The sequence below is a fragment of the Myotis yumanensis genome, unplaced genomic scaffold, assembly GCF_028538775.1.
Source record: "Myotis yumanensis isolate MYYU_CA2020_CCGP unplaced genomic scaffold, mMyoYum1.0.hap1 SCAF_16, whole genome shotgun sequence".
Taxonomy (NCBI): Eukaryota; Metazoa; Chordata; class Mammalia; order Chiroptera; family Vespertilionidae; genus Myotis; species Myotis yumanensis.
In genome coordinates, this window is record NW_027223767.1 from 28351805 (window position 1) to 28365575 (window position 13771).

General features: G+C 57.4%; 1 protein-coding gene across 9 annotated transcripts in view; it reads left to right on the top strand.

The window, feature by feature from the left end:
- MSI2 (musashi RNA binding protein 2) overlaps nt 1-13771 on the top strand; it is a 348954-nt gene that overhangs the window by 309843 nt on the left and 25340 nt on the right. For 5 of the 9 annotated variants that reach the window (XM_070394316.1, XM_070394317.1, XM_070394318.1 and 2 more), the window contains one exon: nt 10173-10235. In XM_070394316.1, the coding sequence (XP_070250417.1) occupies nt 10173-10235 (63 nt within the window). Of the gene's footprint in view, nt 1-328; nt 697-10172; nt 10236-13625; nt 13676-13771 lie in introns of those variants that run through there. The other 4 variants (XM_070394320.1, XM_070394319.1, XM_070394322.1 and 1 more) reach the window with 2 other exon arrangements.

The window sequence follows — 13771 nt, forward strand, 5'->3', positions numbered from 1 at the left end:
TCAGTGGAGCCCCACTTCGCCTGTGCCAACCTTCTTGGGGCGCATGAACATAGTGAAATGCTCTGATAAAGAGGGCTCAGTGCCTTTGGGGAATTATTAGAGTAGGGAGTAGTTCTTTTCTAGGAAGATGGGGTGATGGCGGCCGGCCACTGTGCAACCGGCTCCTTGCTCCCAGGCCCAGGTGTCCCCCATATGCCCCGCCCCAGCCCCTCGGATCAATATGTGGGCTCGAATTATGATCCCGGTCAGTGGCTCCCTGCTTTCTCTCTTTTCCCCCTCTGGACTCTTAATTTAATCTGTTAACTTCTGTTCTTATTTCACTTTGCAGACTATTTGCCGATCTCACAAGACATAATTTTTATCAACTAGCTCTTAAGAGAGGCATAACAAATTGGGGTTTGCTACCAAGGCTAGAGAGAGGACCCAGGCCCGCCGCGGCCAGCCCAGCTGCTGTCAGTGCCCACTGAGCTCTCCTAGCTGCCTGTCTGAATGAATGCTCTTTTGCTCGTTTAATTCATGGAAAAGACTCGTGTCCTCATTGCTTCACACAGTTTTTTAAACGTATTTTATTCTCCAGTCCCTTCCCATTTTGCTTCCTGTATGCACTGTGAACGTCCTCCCCACCTCCCCCACCTGCCGCCTCCCCCAGAATGTAACCTGCCAGAGGGAACTTCTCACAAACTGTGTAGAGCCTCCTGGGGGGGGGGGGGGGGGGGGGTAAGGCTGGGAATCTAGGTAGAAGGCATCGAATTACTTTAAATAATGACCAAACAGGCTCATTGGGCATTTCATGGGGTGAGCTTGGAAGTGCTGGTGGGCCACGGGGGTGGGCGATGGGTGCCTTGGGGCACCTCTGTCCTGTGTGGACACAAAAAGTGACCACACACACACACAGTTCCCTGAATACCAATGTGAGAAACTTAATCTGGAAGAAAAACTGTATTAGCAGGATCTGGTTGTCTGTCTTTGGGGCCAGTCCTTCAGTGGCTGCTGTCATGATAATTAGCAACCAGTCTTCCAGGAGGGACAGTGGAGTCCCCGGGGGCTGCCACATCGCAGGCACTGTGGGCACCGATCCACACCGGGCCTCCTTCCCCGCACCCCACCCTCACCCCCGGCCCTGCTGGCCCACCGGGGAAGGAGTGGACAGGACTCCGGGGGTCCGTCCTGATCAGGCGGCACCCCTGATGGTCACCCCAGAAGGGCTATCTTTTCCCATGATCCTGGCCCCCCTGCTCCCCATTTGAAACCCCCCACGCTCTTGGATTAATCAAGTACAGCTCAGGTGGACCCTCAAGAGTCGCCCCTTGGTTCACACTCACAGTTTGTGAGAATGGCCCGTGCGCTTCCATTGGGTGCATTCGATGTGAGCAAATCTGTGTTCGAATGTCAGTGTCCCTGAGACCCGCCCGTGCGGCTCTGCGCACCTCATTAAAGATGCTTCATGGAATCATTGGTCAGTTTCTTTTCTTTTCCCACTGGCTTTTTCATGAGTGCTAATTTTTTTTTAATCTCCATGGCTTTTCCCCCTTTATTTTGTTCTGCTATGGATTGCTTTGCTTTGGTGAACTTGCCCTAATATGCTTGCCTCCCCAACATTCTAGCCATTGTGAATTTTCTTCATGCCTGCAAACGGCTCATCTGTGCTTCTCCCTAATGACGTGTCCCCTCACCCCCCCCCCACCTCCACCCATAAACAACTGAGGTAGAAAAATAAATTGTTTACCACGGACGTGCTGTGTGCTGCTGTCTCTTAGCCTGACAGTGTCCTGTTCTCGCTCCCGGGAAGGTGACCGCACTGAGTGACTGGGACCAGGGACAGCCCAGTGCCGTTTCTGAAAGCATGGCCTCCCCCCGGCTGCCGCCTGTCCCCAGCCCCCCTGCTTCCTCGTGTCCCTGCTCTTGCTCAAGGTGGTCCTGTCCTTGAGCAGAGACCGCATCTGCATGCCAGCTGCACGGAGCGCCCCACGCCTCTTCCTCTGCCACCACTCCTGCCCTCGAGCGGGAGCGCCAGTGGGACATCCGAGCCCCTCACATCTGCGCGCCAGGTGTGCGTGAGCTCATGCACGTGCGTGTGCACACCGGCCTGCATGCGGCGGCTTCCCTGCACGGCGCAGGTGGCAGGAGGCGCCTGTGGTCCTGGGCATGAAGCTAGAAGACCTTGCTTTCGGGCCCCACTTAGGCACATTGTAACCACGTCACCTTGAGCAGGTGACTTAGCTAAGCCCTGGGGATAGTAGCGCCCAGTTAGTGAGGCGGTTACACTTACATAGGATGATGTGCGCCGGTGAACATGCCTTGTAAGTGAGTAAATGCTCTGCAGTGGAAAGGTTAGAAACGGGCACTGACGTTGCTGCCATGTCACTGTCCGGCGTGGTTTTCCTTCCTCGTCACCCCGTGGAGGTGCCTGCTGGTGAGTCTGCTTCTCAGTGAAGAGAATAAACAGGATGTCAGGGTGAAGCCAGGGAGCTGCTGGGACTGCTTGCCCACCTCACGCCCATCCCTCCTCCCCCCTCCTTCCCTCTGCATTTACTGATCAGCAGACCCTGGGGCACCTGCCAATTATCTGGACATGAGTAAGGCTCACTCCTTCAAGACACAGTCCAGCCGAGGGCGAGAGCCAGGGTCAGACCCACTGAGCACCACGGGACGAGTGCTCAGCTCAGGAGGGAACCTGTCTCTGCTGTGAAGGGACAGGGGTGGCTGCTGTCCAGCTGGGGGCAGTCAGGGGTGCCCCTAGAGAAGGTGGGCTGGGTCTTGCAGAGTTCAATGGATTCGCTAAGTGAAGAGGGGGAGGGGGTGTACCCCAGGCAGAGAAATGACACCCTTGGACACTGAATCTGTTTTAAGGAAGAAAATTCAAAAGTAAGTAAGAAAACACAAAATGATAATGGCCTGAACAAAGTAAGAATTGTTTCTCTCTCCCATGTGAGAGAAGCCTGGGTGCAGCTTCATGGTATCAGGTCTTGGCCTCTCCTGTCTTCTTGTTCTCTCTTCTTCATCATAAGACCCCAGCTCATAAGAAGGCTGCATGACTCCAGTCATTACATATTCACCCCAGAAGAGCACATCGCTCCCCTTTAATAATACTTCTTAGAAGTCACGTGTGACACTCTGCTTAGATCCCGTAGTCAGACCTCAGTCACATGGCCAATTCTAGCTGCAAGGGGACCTCAGAAAAGTCTGTATTCCAGGTAGCTGTGTACCCAGCTAGAAACGGGGCTCGGTCCTGTGGAAGAGTGGGATGGCCCGTAGGAGACACTTAGCAACCTCCACCACAAACCCGAGAGGAAGCACTGCTGGTCCCCTCGGAGTGCCCTCGTGGGGAACCCCCGGTGCTCCTGGCTGGGACCCAGGGTGGAGCCCCCCGGTGAGCGACGGCTGGTTGCTCACTAGCAGGCAAGCCCATCTAGAAATGCCAACACAGGGTGGCTGGCTTCCAGGTACGTTGCCGTGACCATGCGCCCATGCGCAGGGCACCCACAGCTGTGGGTCCCAGCACTTCAAACCACGTGCTCCCTTGTAAAGGAAGCTCCTCCTGACACAGCAGCCTGCACATCTGTTTCACCACAGCCCTCATCGGCACATCCCTTCCTCTCCAGGGATTAACCCTCCACAGATGGGGCGGAAACCAGGTTTTAAACCACAAGCTAGCTCCTCCCGAAGCCAGCCCGCTCCTCTGCCACCTGGCCCTGTGCACGTGGGGCTAATCCTCTCGTTTGAATATTAAAGGCAAGCTTAGTCCCGAAAGCCTATCCACTACTTGAATTGATGGGAAAGCAAAAATCGGCAGCGCACCCCAAATCCTGCGGAGGTGGGGCGTGCCGCTGCCTCTCCCTCCACGTGGAAGGTCAGGGCTGATGCTATTCCCAGATGGGAGCAGAGCGCAGGGCCTAATAGGCACTTACTGAACGTTTGCGGAAATGAATTGGCGCAATCGGAATGGACGGGAATTGCGGGTCTCACTTTCGATTAGCTTTCTGTGCCTCTGGAAGCTCCTCTGCATGAAGAGAGAGAAGCGTGCCTAACCCAGCTCTCCGAGTGGGTGCTAAAGCCCAAACACTCTTCTCAGGCGGGGAGTCAGGGACCGAGTTCTTGCCTCTAGCTTGCTGGGAGAGTAAGGCCACCTCTGGGCCTCAGTTTCCCCCTCTGTCAAATGGGGCTATTGATCCTTGTCCTGTCCTCTTCCTTGCAGGTTACTGAGACTAGGGATGAGCTAATGCTTTGGAAAGGGTAGTGTCGTATCCATGCCTGAGCAGAGGGCCCAGCCGGCTTGGTCAGGGGCAGCAGGGAGGTAGGCTGTGGACATGACTTCACCTGCCCTCTCTGTGGGCTGCATGGTGCTCACCAGATCCCAGCTACCCTGGCACTGCCCTCCTCACTTCCTTCACACCTTCCAGGTGCCTGTACCACCAGCTCACAAAGTCTCCAGTAAGCCTACCAGCAGGAATGTAATCACCTTTCTTCCAACGCTTCAGTTTTCATTTCCATCAGCAAAAGCAAGTGAAAGGTCACAGCTTACAAAAACAACAAAGCATAAAGTGCTCAGTGTGGCATTATAGATGGGCAGCAGTGCCAGGCCTGAGGGCTGGGCAGCTTAAGCCCGACAAACAGCTACCGACAGACCAGGAGGCGGAGGTGTGGCCCCACTCCCTCCTCATCCCCAGGCTGGGAAGATGGGGAGGAGTCCTGCCCAGGGACCCTTTCCCTGTGTCCAGGTGAACTTGGATCCCCTTCCCCCAGGGACCCTATCCAACAGGGTCACTGCCTCTGCTCCGTGTTCCTTCAGTGGTGGTGGGGGTTGGGGTGGAGGGTTGAGCGCGCAGGAAAGGGTCGTGAGGACCTGCCCCCAGCTGGGTTCTGATGTGTTCCCTTGTGGTCTGACTGGTGTGCAGAATGAGCACAGGGGAGGAGTCACAGGCTCTGCTTGGAAAGCTTTCAGGAACGGGCGACATCTGAATGGGGTTTTGAAGCACAAATAGAAGTTCGCCAGGCAGATGCTGAGGGAAAGGTATTCCATGTCAAGGGACCAGCAGACTTAAAGGCATGAATGCATTACATATCTCTACCCTCCCCCGCCCTCCCCCACCACCACACCCCTTGCATTCCTGCCTTTGTGGCTTCTCTGGGCAGATACTGTCATGGGTGGGACGACTAGACAACAGATTTTAGCGCTAGGAAGCTGATGCCACTCCTTTCCAGACCCAGGGGCAAACACTCCGTGGACCAGGAGTGCTGACCCCACCCTGCAGTAGGAAGCTGGTCCCGGTTGGGGCCTTTGTGAAGGCCACTGCGCCGACCCAGTGGGCTCGGGGCCTCTCCCCTTTGAGGAGAGCCTCGCCCAGAAGCACTCACCACAGAAAAAGGAGAGCACAGCCCGCTCTCCCCCAGCGTGGGCGCTGCTGCCCTCTCTGAGCCTGAGGCCAGCCCTGCGTGGTACCCGCTTAAGGCCCCTCTAGACTTCCTTCATCTGACCTCTGGTACTGGCCTTGCATGTGCTAGTATTCAGGTAAGGTCGGGAGTAGGAAGAGCACCTTCTTGCCCCGCCCCCTCGCATCTATTCTTCCGCGTCCACCCATCCACCCTTGACTCATGGAGCACCTCGTTGTTAAGCACCTGCTCTGCCGCAGGCCCCGCCCCAGCTGCTGGGAACAGAGGGTGAGCCAGGCACCTGTCCGGCAGAGGAGCAAACAGGGCCCCACTTGGATGGAAGGACCCACAGGGCTCCTCGGGGGCCCTTGCTAGGAGCCCAGGGGCACATGTCAGGACAAGAGGGCCGCGGAGCTCACCAGTCCAGCTGCCAAGCGCAGGCACCAGGGCTCCAGGATCCATGTCCGCGCCTGTGCTCACCACGCCCCAGGGCCGTGGCCGCCCCAGCCAGGCCCTCCCTGAGCCCTGGGAGCCTCTTGCCTCCTGCCATCACATTACCCCACCAGACTTAGAGCTTGCACTGCAGATAAAACATACCCTTATCACTCACAAGCGAATTGTAAATGTTATCTATTAAAGCACTTTGGATGTGAAATGTCATGTAAATTAATAGGATTTTAGAATAGGAAGGCACCAAAGGGAGTTCTCAGCTCCGCTGCTGTTATTACCTTGAGCAATAATAATAAAAATAGAAATAAAAGTTATCATCCCACTTACTAAGCCATTACCGAGTGCCAGACAACCGTGCTGAGCACCCAGCGCCGTCCTCTCACCGAATCTCTCGGCAGCCCGGCGAGGAGGCGTCACTAACCGGGTTTACAGAGGAGCCACACGAGGCCGCTGCCCGGCTGCAGTCGTGGCAGATGGGGTGCTGCAGGTGCCACGTGGGGGCAGGGGCTGGGCCTCACCCGCTCTGGGCCTCAGGACTCCGGGGCAGCAGGGCCCCTTTCTGGCTCCCTAGCACCTCCGAGTGGGAAGGGATCTGGGCAAGCGCACACCTTCCATGCCGGGCCCTCACCCATGGTCTGCACCTGCCTCTGCTGGGAGTTTCCCTTTGTTTTCAAAGGATGCTCCCCGACTTCCTCTTCTGTGCTTCTAAGACCCCTTTCATCCAAACAGAGGCTCCCTGACAACAAAAGGTTACAAAACCTCTCGAGGCTTGTATAACAGTGTACCTTCCCTTCATCCCCATCTACATGCCTAAAGAAATATATGTTATTTAAAAAGTAAGCCGGACAGCAGTTGCATTGAGAAATATTTGGGGCCGTTTCTGTGCCATCCCTCTGCTGTAGGTGCCAGCGCCCTTGGGCACGTGGCCCCAGAACCTCTCAGCTCCCTGAAGCAACAGGGAGGACCCAGGACCCTTCTCACTGGCCTCTCCGCCTCTCTCTCCAGAGCGACATTAGCCAGGCTCCAGCCGAGGGCCAGGCACTGGCAGCCCTGCACCCCTGTCCCCAGCAGCGGCTCCCAGCTCCCTCCTCTGGCCGGGGCCTCCATGGGAACGGTGCTGTCGGCATCCTCGGTGAATGTCAGGCTTGCTTCTAAAGCAGTGTGGAAATCAGATTTCTGTTTTGAATGCCAGGAACTCGAGGTTTTGTGGTGTGCTTTTCCCCCAAATAGACATATGTTTGCTTCCCTCCATGCTAAATTATACAGTTTGATCATGTAAATGTGTAGCTTTGGTTATCAATTGCTCCTCTTCACGCCCTCTGTTCTGTTCCGAACCCCTGGGTTCTCTCACTCCAAAAATGTATCATATAACTTCTCCATTCTCACCCCTTTGCAGCCCATCCCACTGAGCCGCGCCAGCCAAGGCAGCAAGCCCACCCTCCTTGCGGGAAAAAGGAGGCGGTTACTCAGGGCCCAGAGAGGTGACACCTCTGGAGCCAGGCTTTGAGGCCAAGCCCAGTGAGCCTTCTGTTCCTCCACTGGAGGGACACAGCAGCTCCAGGCGACCGAGTCGGGCCTGACTGCTCTTAAGCAGTGACAGCCTCCCCGAGGCGTGGGGCCTGCCCATGCCTGGAATCCCGCCGTGCGTGCTTCATTCCTTTGTACCCAGGCGTTTGCTTCTTTAATGCAAGGTTCCCGAATAGGAGGCACATACTACATTCCTAATACCTAAGTTCCCAGGTAGGCAACCTAGAGCACTGAGGCCCCGGAGTTTTTCCAGCAAAATATTTTTCCCCTTTCTGCCTGATTGATTGCTAAGAAATGGGAAGATCAGACGACCAGTTGTTCTTAGAGCCGAACAGAAGCATGCACGTTCTCATTTGAGCTCCGGCAAGTGAGCCCCACTAAAATGACGTCATGACGGTGGGACAGGATAAATGATGACACGCCACTGCCTTCAGTAAGGAATTCAAGGCCCCTGTACGTTTGACCATCTGACTGCGTGGCCCAGCATGGAGAAGGTGGAACGGCGCTGCACGGGGGAGAATCCTGTCTTGAAGGCAGAGGGCAGATGGCTGGATAGAGGGTGACAGTGAGGCTGCAGGTGGATGGCGGGGAGCCGGGGGAGGGGCCGGGAGGGCGCTGTGTGGTGGGGCCGTGGCCCTGTGCTGCTGAGAGCAGTGGGCTAGCTCATGGTAAGGGGCAGACTGGGTGGCCCTCCACTCCCAGCCCCTCCTCACACCTGTCACTCCGTTCGGCCTCTTTTGGTGGAGATTACGTTCCAGCCCTTAGCACTGAGATGCTCAGTCTCCAGCAGCCTCTATCTGAGATTAAGGATAATGCATTTCCCTGGATGTGTTTTTTTCCCTTCCTCTTTCTCCTGGACTTTTCATCCGAAATGCGCTCAACTCCAGAAAAGAGACCTTTGCTTAAGTCTCTTTATTGACTAAACTCCCCTCCCCCAGTCCTGCCTCCCAGCCCCCCACCCTTTCCCCCCACCTCCACCACCACCTTGTCATACTTCCAAGGAAACCTGCTTCCTGAGAGAATCCCTGGGCCTTGCTGCTCCCAGTGCCTTCCTCCTCCTCCCCTTCCTCCTCCTCCCCTTCATCCCCCTCCTCCTCCTCCTCCTCCTCCTCCTCCTTTTCCTCCTCTTCCTCCTCCAGTCCGTGCTCTCTGCCTGCAGGGACCTGGAGAGCTGAGAATTGGGACAGGGAGAAATAACCTGACTTCCTCCTTATTTTCCTTCAGCACATTCGCCAGCACCCACATCTTCAGAAACCTAGATCCTGCCCGGAAGAAATGGGGAGAGGCCTTGGTGGGGGAGCCCCTTCCTTGGTGCCCCGCAGGGGGAGGGAGCAGCCTCCGGGCGGGCGCCTGTGGTCCTCACAGGAGCTGGGAGACCCAGTCCAGCCGCAGGGTCCACCGTGTGTGTACATCGACTTCACCTGCATCTTTCTTTTCCCCCCTTCAACAGCCCTCTTACCATATTTAAATGCAAGTATGTTTCTTTTCATTGGCATTTGCAGTAGCTTAGCCTGACCTCCTTAGAGTAGCTCGGTCCGTTTGAATTTCTTTCCCCCCAGTAGTTCCGTGTAGCTAGGACGGTAGTCTTAGCGTTTAGTGGGCTTCTAGTTTTCTGTTTGGGGATGGCTCCTCTCTCCTCCTGTCCTCCCTGCTCCCTGCCCGTGGTGCATGTCTTCCCCTCAGTCCTGGGCAAATGCCTTATTGGGAGGCTCTGTGGCCAGCGCCCGGCAGGTCTGTGGGGCTGTGTGCTCCATGCTGCTACCTCTGGCACATCATTTAAAACCCGTCCCTGGGAATGCGTCTTGGAATCAGGCCTCCAGTGTCTGCCTGGATGGAGAGGCTGTTTGTGTCACGTGTGTGGGAGTATGTCTGTGTGTGTCCCAGTGCCCGGCTGTGTGCACATCGGGTGGCCAAGGGAAGCCCAGGGAGGAGGCTGCCCACCGCTTCCCTCACCTGGACGTTCTGCCGCCACACTGGGTCACCTTGTCCTTTTGGTCCCGTTGCTGGGATAGCCTTGCTTCCTGGTGCAGTATTCGATAGCATAAGCCTCGTTCAAGAAGGTTCTAGAACACACTTGGTCGAAACCCCAGGAGGCCCTGCAGTGCCAGCTAGATAAGAGCCAGATCTAAATCCCCACCACTCTGCCTCCGAGAGAGAGAGAGAGAGAGAGAGAGAGAGAGAGAGAGAGAGAGAGAGCCACAGGGCTCGCTCCGCATCTTTCCCGAGGCCCCACGCTCCTGCCCACCGCAGGCTTCATGCACACGCGGTCAGCAGGACCCCCAGGATACCCGCCCCCTTAGGCCCGGGGCAGCCACGCGGCTGACGTGACCAAGTCTGGCATTAAGATGGCCCAGCAAACCTGCAGAGCCTTCGGAAAACAGCTGGAATTAAGCCGTCTCCTGGCCAAGGTGCCTCTTCTTGTGCCTGTTCGTCCCCAGGGCCTCCTGCCTGTGGCTCAGGGCGGACGCTCCCTGCAGGCAGCCCAGCCATGCCTGGTCCTGTTCTGGCCAGTCCTGGGAATGGCCAGGGGTCAGTGCCGAGGTGGCAGGGAGCCCGCCCCAGCTCTCCAGAGAAGGGCCTCCTCATCCTCTGGGATGCCTTTTAGAACCAGTTTTCGGGGTGACAGGTGTGTGAGCATCTGACACACCTGCAGCTGCTGTGCCTTCCAGAAGCCTGAGAAGCCACTGATCTGTGTCCCCCTAGAAGCTGGCCCGTCCTTTGTGTGGAGGGCGGGGGAGGGTGGCCTGGGAGACAGGGCTGCCCACAGCCCTTGCGAGGACCCCCCCCGCCACCCCCCCTGACTCCAGCGCCTCTCTCTCCGCCAGGCTTCCCAGCAGCGGCTTACGGACCAGTGGCAGCAGCGGCGGTGGCGGCGGCAAGAGGATCAGGTAGGAAGGTGTATGGGACAGGCGGCTCCCAGGCATGCCCCAGTGTGCAGGGGAAGGTAAAGGCCCTGTCGGATCTGTGTGGCTGCGGCTGTCCCCTACTCTCACCACAGCCCGGAGGGCGGGACAGGGAGGCTCGGGCCAGGCCCTGCCACCCAGGGCACCTCCCAGCCGGGGTCGGTCACGGGACTGCAAACCAAAGGTAGATGGTTATCCTGTCACTGCAAAAAGGAGAAACGAGCTGCTCGTCGGCTTTGGGCAGCCCTTCACTGACAGCCGGCTCCCGGGCACCTGCGGTCATTCCCTCGGCTTTTGCTGGTTCGCAAGGCTCCTTCCCTCGGGTCTCTGACCCAGCCAGCAGTCTAGGTTGTCACGGGGGAGCTCGGCCTCGGAGCAGCCAGTCCACTCGGTCCTGCTGCCCCTGGCAGGTGGGCCTGCTGATCCGGCTAAAGGCCAGAGCTCCCAGAGGCCAAACTGGGGGCGGCCCTGACCTCAGCGAACGAGCTGCAATCCCTGAAGTCCCTGCTGCCTCCCAGACACTCTTAGCAGAGACAAGAGAGCTCCTGGACTCCGGCTGCCAAGGGAAGCGGGGTTTTCTCGCCCAGGAGGTTGCCCCGGCCCTTTGGTCTCCAAAGCCAGCCTTTTAGGAGGTCTGGAACCCCTCAAGGGAGGTGGGAGCATTTTCCCAGGGGCACCGTGGGCAAGTCCAGGCCCCAGGAGGGCCTTGGGTCCTCTCCCCAGATGCCCCAGACGCCCACTGCCTCCCAGCGAGGCTCCTGGCCTCCCCCGCCTCCTCCTTGGGCACCTAGAGTCCCTGCTCCTCCTAAACCGTGGTTTGCAGCTCCCCCCACACCCTGTGGACCGGGCTCCAGAGCATCCAGGGGGACGATTAGTTTGATGTTACAGGGCTCCCAGGCGGGCGGGGAGGGAGGTGCTGGTGAGGGTACCGGGAAATGGGGCATTAAAAGCCCAGAGGGCAAATGCCAAAAACCCAAACCTCTGTGACAAGACACTGGCACAGTGAGGCCCATTAGAAACCTCAGTCAAAATCCGTTCCATGCAAACTGGCACTGCCTCGAGCTACAAAGGATGCGCTCCTGTGAATCGCCCGCTGGGCATTTATGTGGAGGGGCCAGGGTGTTCTCGGGGCCGCAGAGGGCAGTTCGCCAGAGAGCTGGGCAGACTGGCCAGCAGGTGCGGAGAGCTGGGCGCCCTCCCTGAGCATCCGGCCGCCCTCACGGCTCCAAAGGTCCCCCCTGGCCCTCTGACCAGCGTCCCTGGGCGCCCCCTGCCCTGGGGCGGGGGGCACAGCTGCCTCGAGTCCCCCTGTTCTGTTTGGATTTTTAACTTCAGTGCTTTAGGAGCGAGCCTCTGCCCTACCCGTGCCTGGTGGGGGGACGAGCAAAAGGCAACGAGACTTTTGAGTGTTGTTGGTTTTGTTTTCTCCGTTCAGTTTCTTTCTTATTATAACTTGGATTATGAAACTAAACTTTAACCCGAAATTAACCCTGCCTCTCTCCCCACCCCATCCTTCCCGACTTCATGGCAAGTTTAAAGGGCAGCATGGGGTTCTTTGTGAGTCTGAGTGGTCTCCCCGTGGTCTGGGCCCCCTGCCGCCACCCTCACCTCCCACAGACCCCGAGCCAGGCAGGAGTCCCACCCACCCTCTAACCCCTAACCCCCAGGTCAGAGCCATCTCCAACCACACCTTTTGTTTTTTCAGGATCAGTGGTGTTTTATTTGTAGCCATTTCCATCGGGAACGCAGTCTCCCACAGGCCATCCTAAGTCAGCCATGCTCATCGCTGCACTGTTAGTGAACTCTATTCAGGAGTGTGTGCCCCGACCACTGCCCCACACCGGCCTGGTAGAGCAGGAGTAAATCCTCAACTCAGAGGTGTCGCCCCCCAGAGTGCAGGCTCCACCAGGAAGCTACAGGCACCCCACAGCGCTGCCTGGGGTTGGGGGCTTGGGCTGTGCCCAAGGGGCATGGCTAGCCTGTGCCCACCTAATCGGAACACTCCCTGGTGGAGGATACCTGCCCATGTATAGACAGGGTGGCCCACCCCTACCCTTCCTTCGGCCCTGGAGCAGGGTTACAGGGTTGGGGAAGGAAGATCTCTGCCTTTCTTTCTCTCAGTGAATGTTGGCCTGTAAGGACCACCCCCTCCCTCTTCTAAAAATATCTGAAGTCCGAACCTGGCAGGACAGCCCACGATGTACCTGTCTGTAGTGGCCCCTTGGTGGCACTTTGGCACAGGTGTGAGAGGGCCACACAGACTTGTTGGGGTCTGCACATCGGCCCAGCCAGCGGGGGCTCACTGAGGACTGATTGCCAGGTTTTCCCTTCACCCATGCCTGCAACCCTGCACCCCATCCCAGCTCCTCCCCAGAGGGTAGGGGTGCTCCCTCAGCCTCCTGAGCCAGCACCAGCGCCAGCAGCCTTGGCCATTGAGGGAGTCACAGTTCGTCTGCATCCCCTTGAGAAGAAGCTGGTTCAGGGAGACGCTGTGGGGCACCGACCTGGAGCTTGGTGCCGTGCTGGACTGGCAGACGACTTAAAGCCAGGGCTCTCGGGCCTGGGGTAGGGGTCAGGCATCCCCTATGTTTGTCTTTCCTTTTTGTCTAGCCCCACAGTTTTGTTTGGGCCTTTTCTTTCATTAGGACAAAGGGGGAGGAGCTTCCTGAGGCGGAAGCACCTGCCGAGGCCATGGGGGTAGGAAGCAGCTTCCATTGGGCTCAGGTTGGCAACTGGAATCGGTCAGGGCTTCGGTGTCAGGGTAGGAGGTCCGGGGGGCCTTGAGCTCTGCGCCCACCTCAGCCAGCTCCTCTGGGCCAGCCGCCCGCCTTTGCCTAATTCACCCAGGGCCTGAGGTGAGCGGGGCGCAGGTGACCCCACCAGGGGAGGTCCCTGCCGACTCCTAGATAACTTCACTATCAGTGGTCACTTTTCTTTTATCTTCACCCGGTGGTTTGAAATGTCATCTTTTCTTGTACTCAGTCAAGAGTTTGTTTGTTTATTTTGATCGTGTTCATTCAGTTCCAGTGGCCCCATCATGTCCCACCCAGACCTCAGTCCTGTTTGCCAACGACTCCCACCACGGGCAAGGGAAGTGGTTTGGATTGGCAGCTATTTCATTTCCGGGTGGCCTTACGGGTGGGTCCGTGGATCAATCTTAGAGCTTCGGAGCCCCCTCCTCTCCCCAGCCCACCTCCGGCCCCAGCCAGGACCCCTTACTGTACTTTATACTTGCCAGCTTTATTCCAATGTAGTAACATGAGCTCCTGACGGTGGTGAGTGTGAGAGTCACGTTTCTGTTGTCTTTTCTCTTGCTTGGTTGGGGCTGCGGTGAGAGTGTCTCTGAGGCATACTTTCCCGCCTCTCTTACACTAGGATCTGCACACCTCCTCTCAAACACTCTTCTGAGCACGCTCAGCGGGAAGGTTTGTCCACACCTATTAATCCTCTCTCAGTGTCCAGCTTCCTGTTAGTACCAGCTGGTTTGCATGTTTTTGCTTGTTCAGATGAAACAGTTCAAG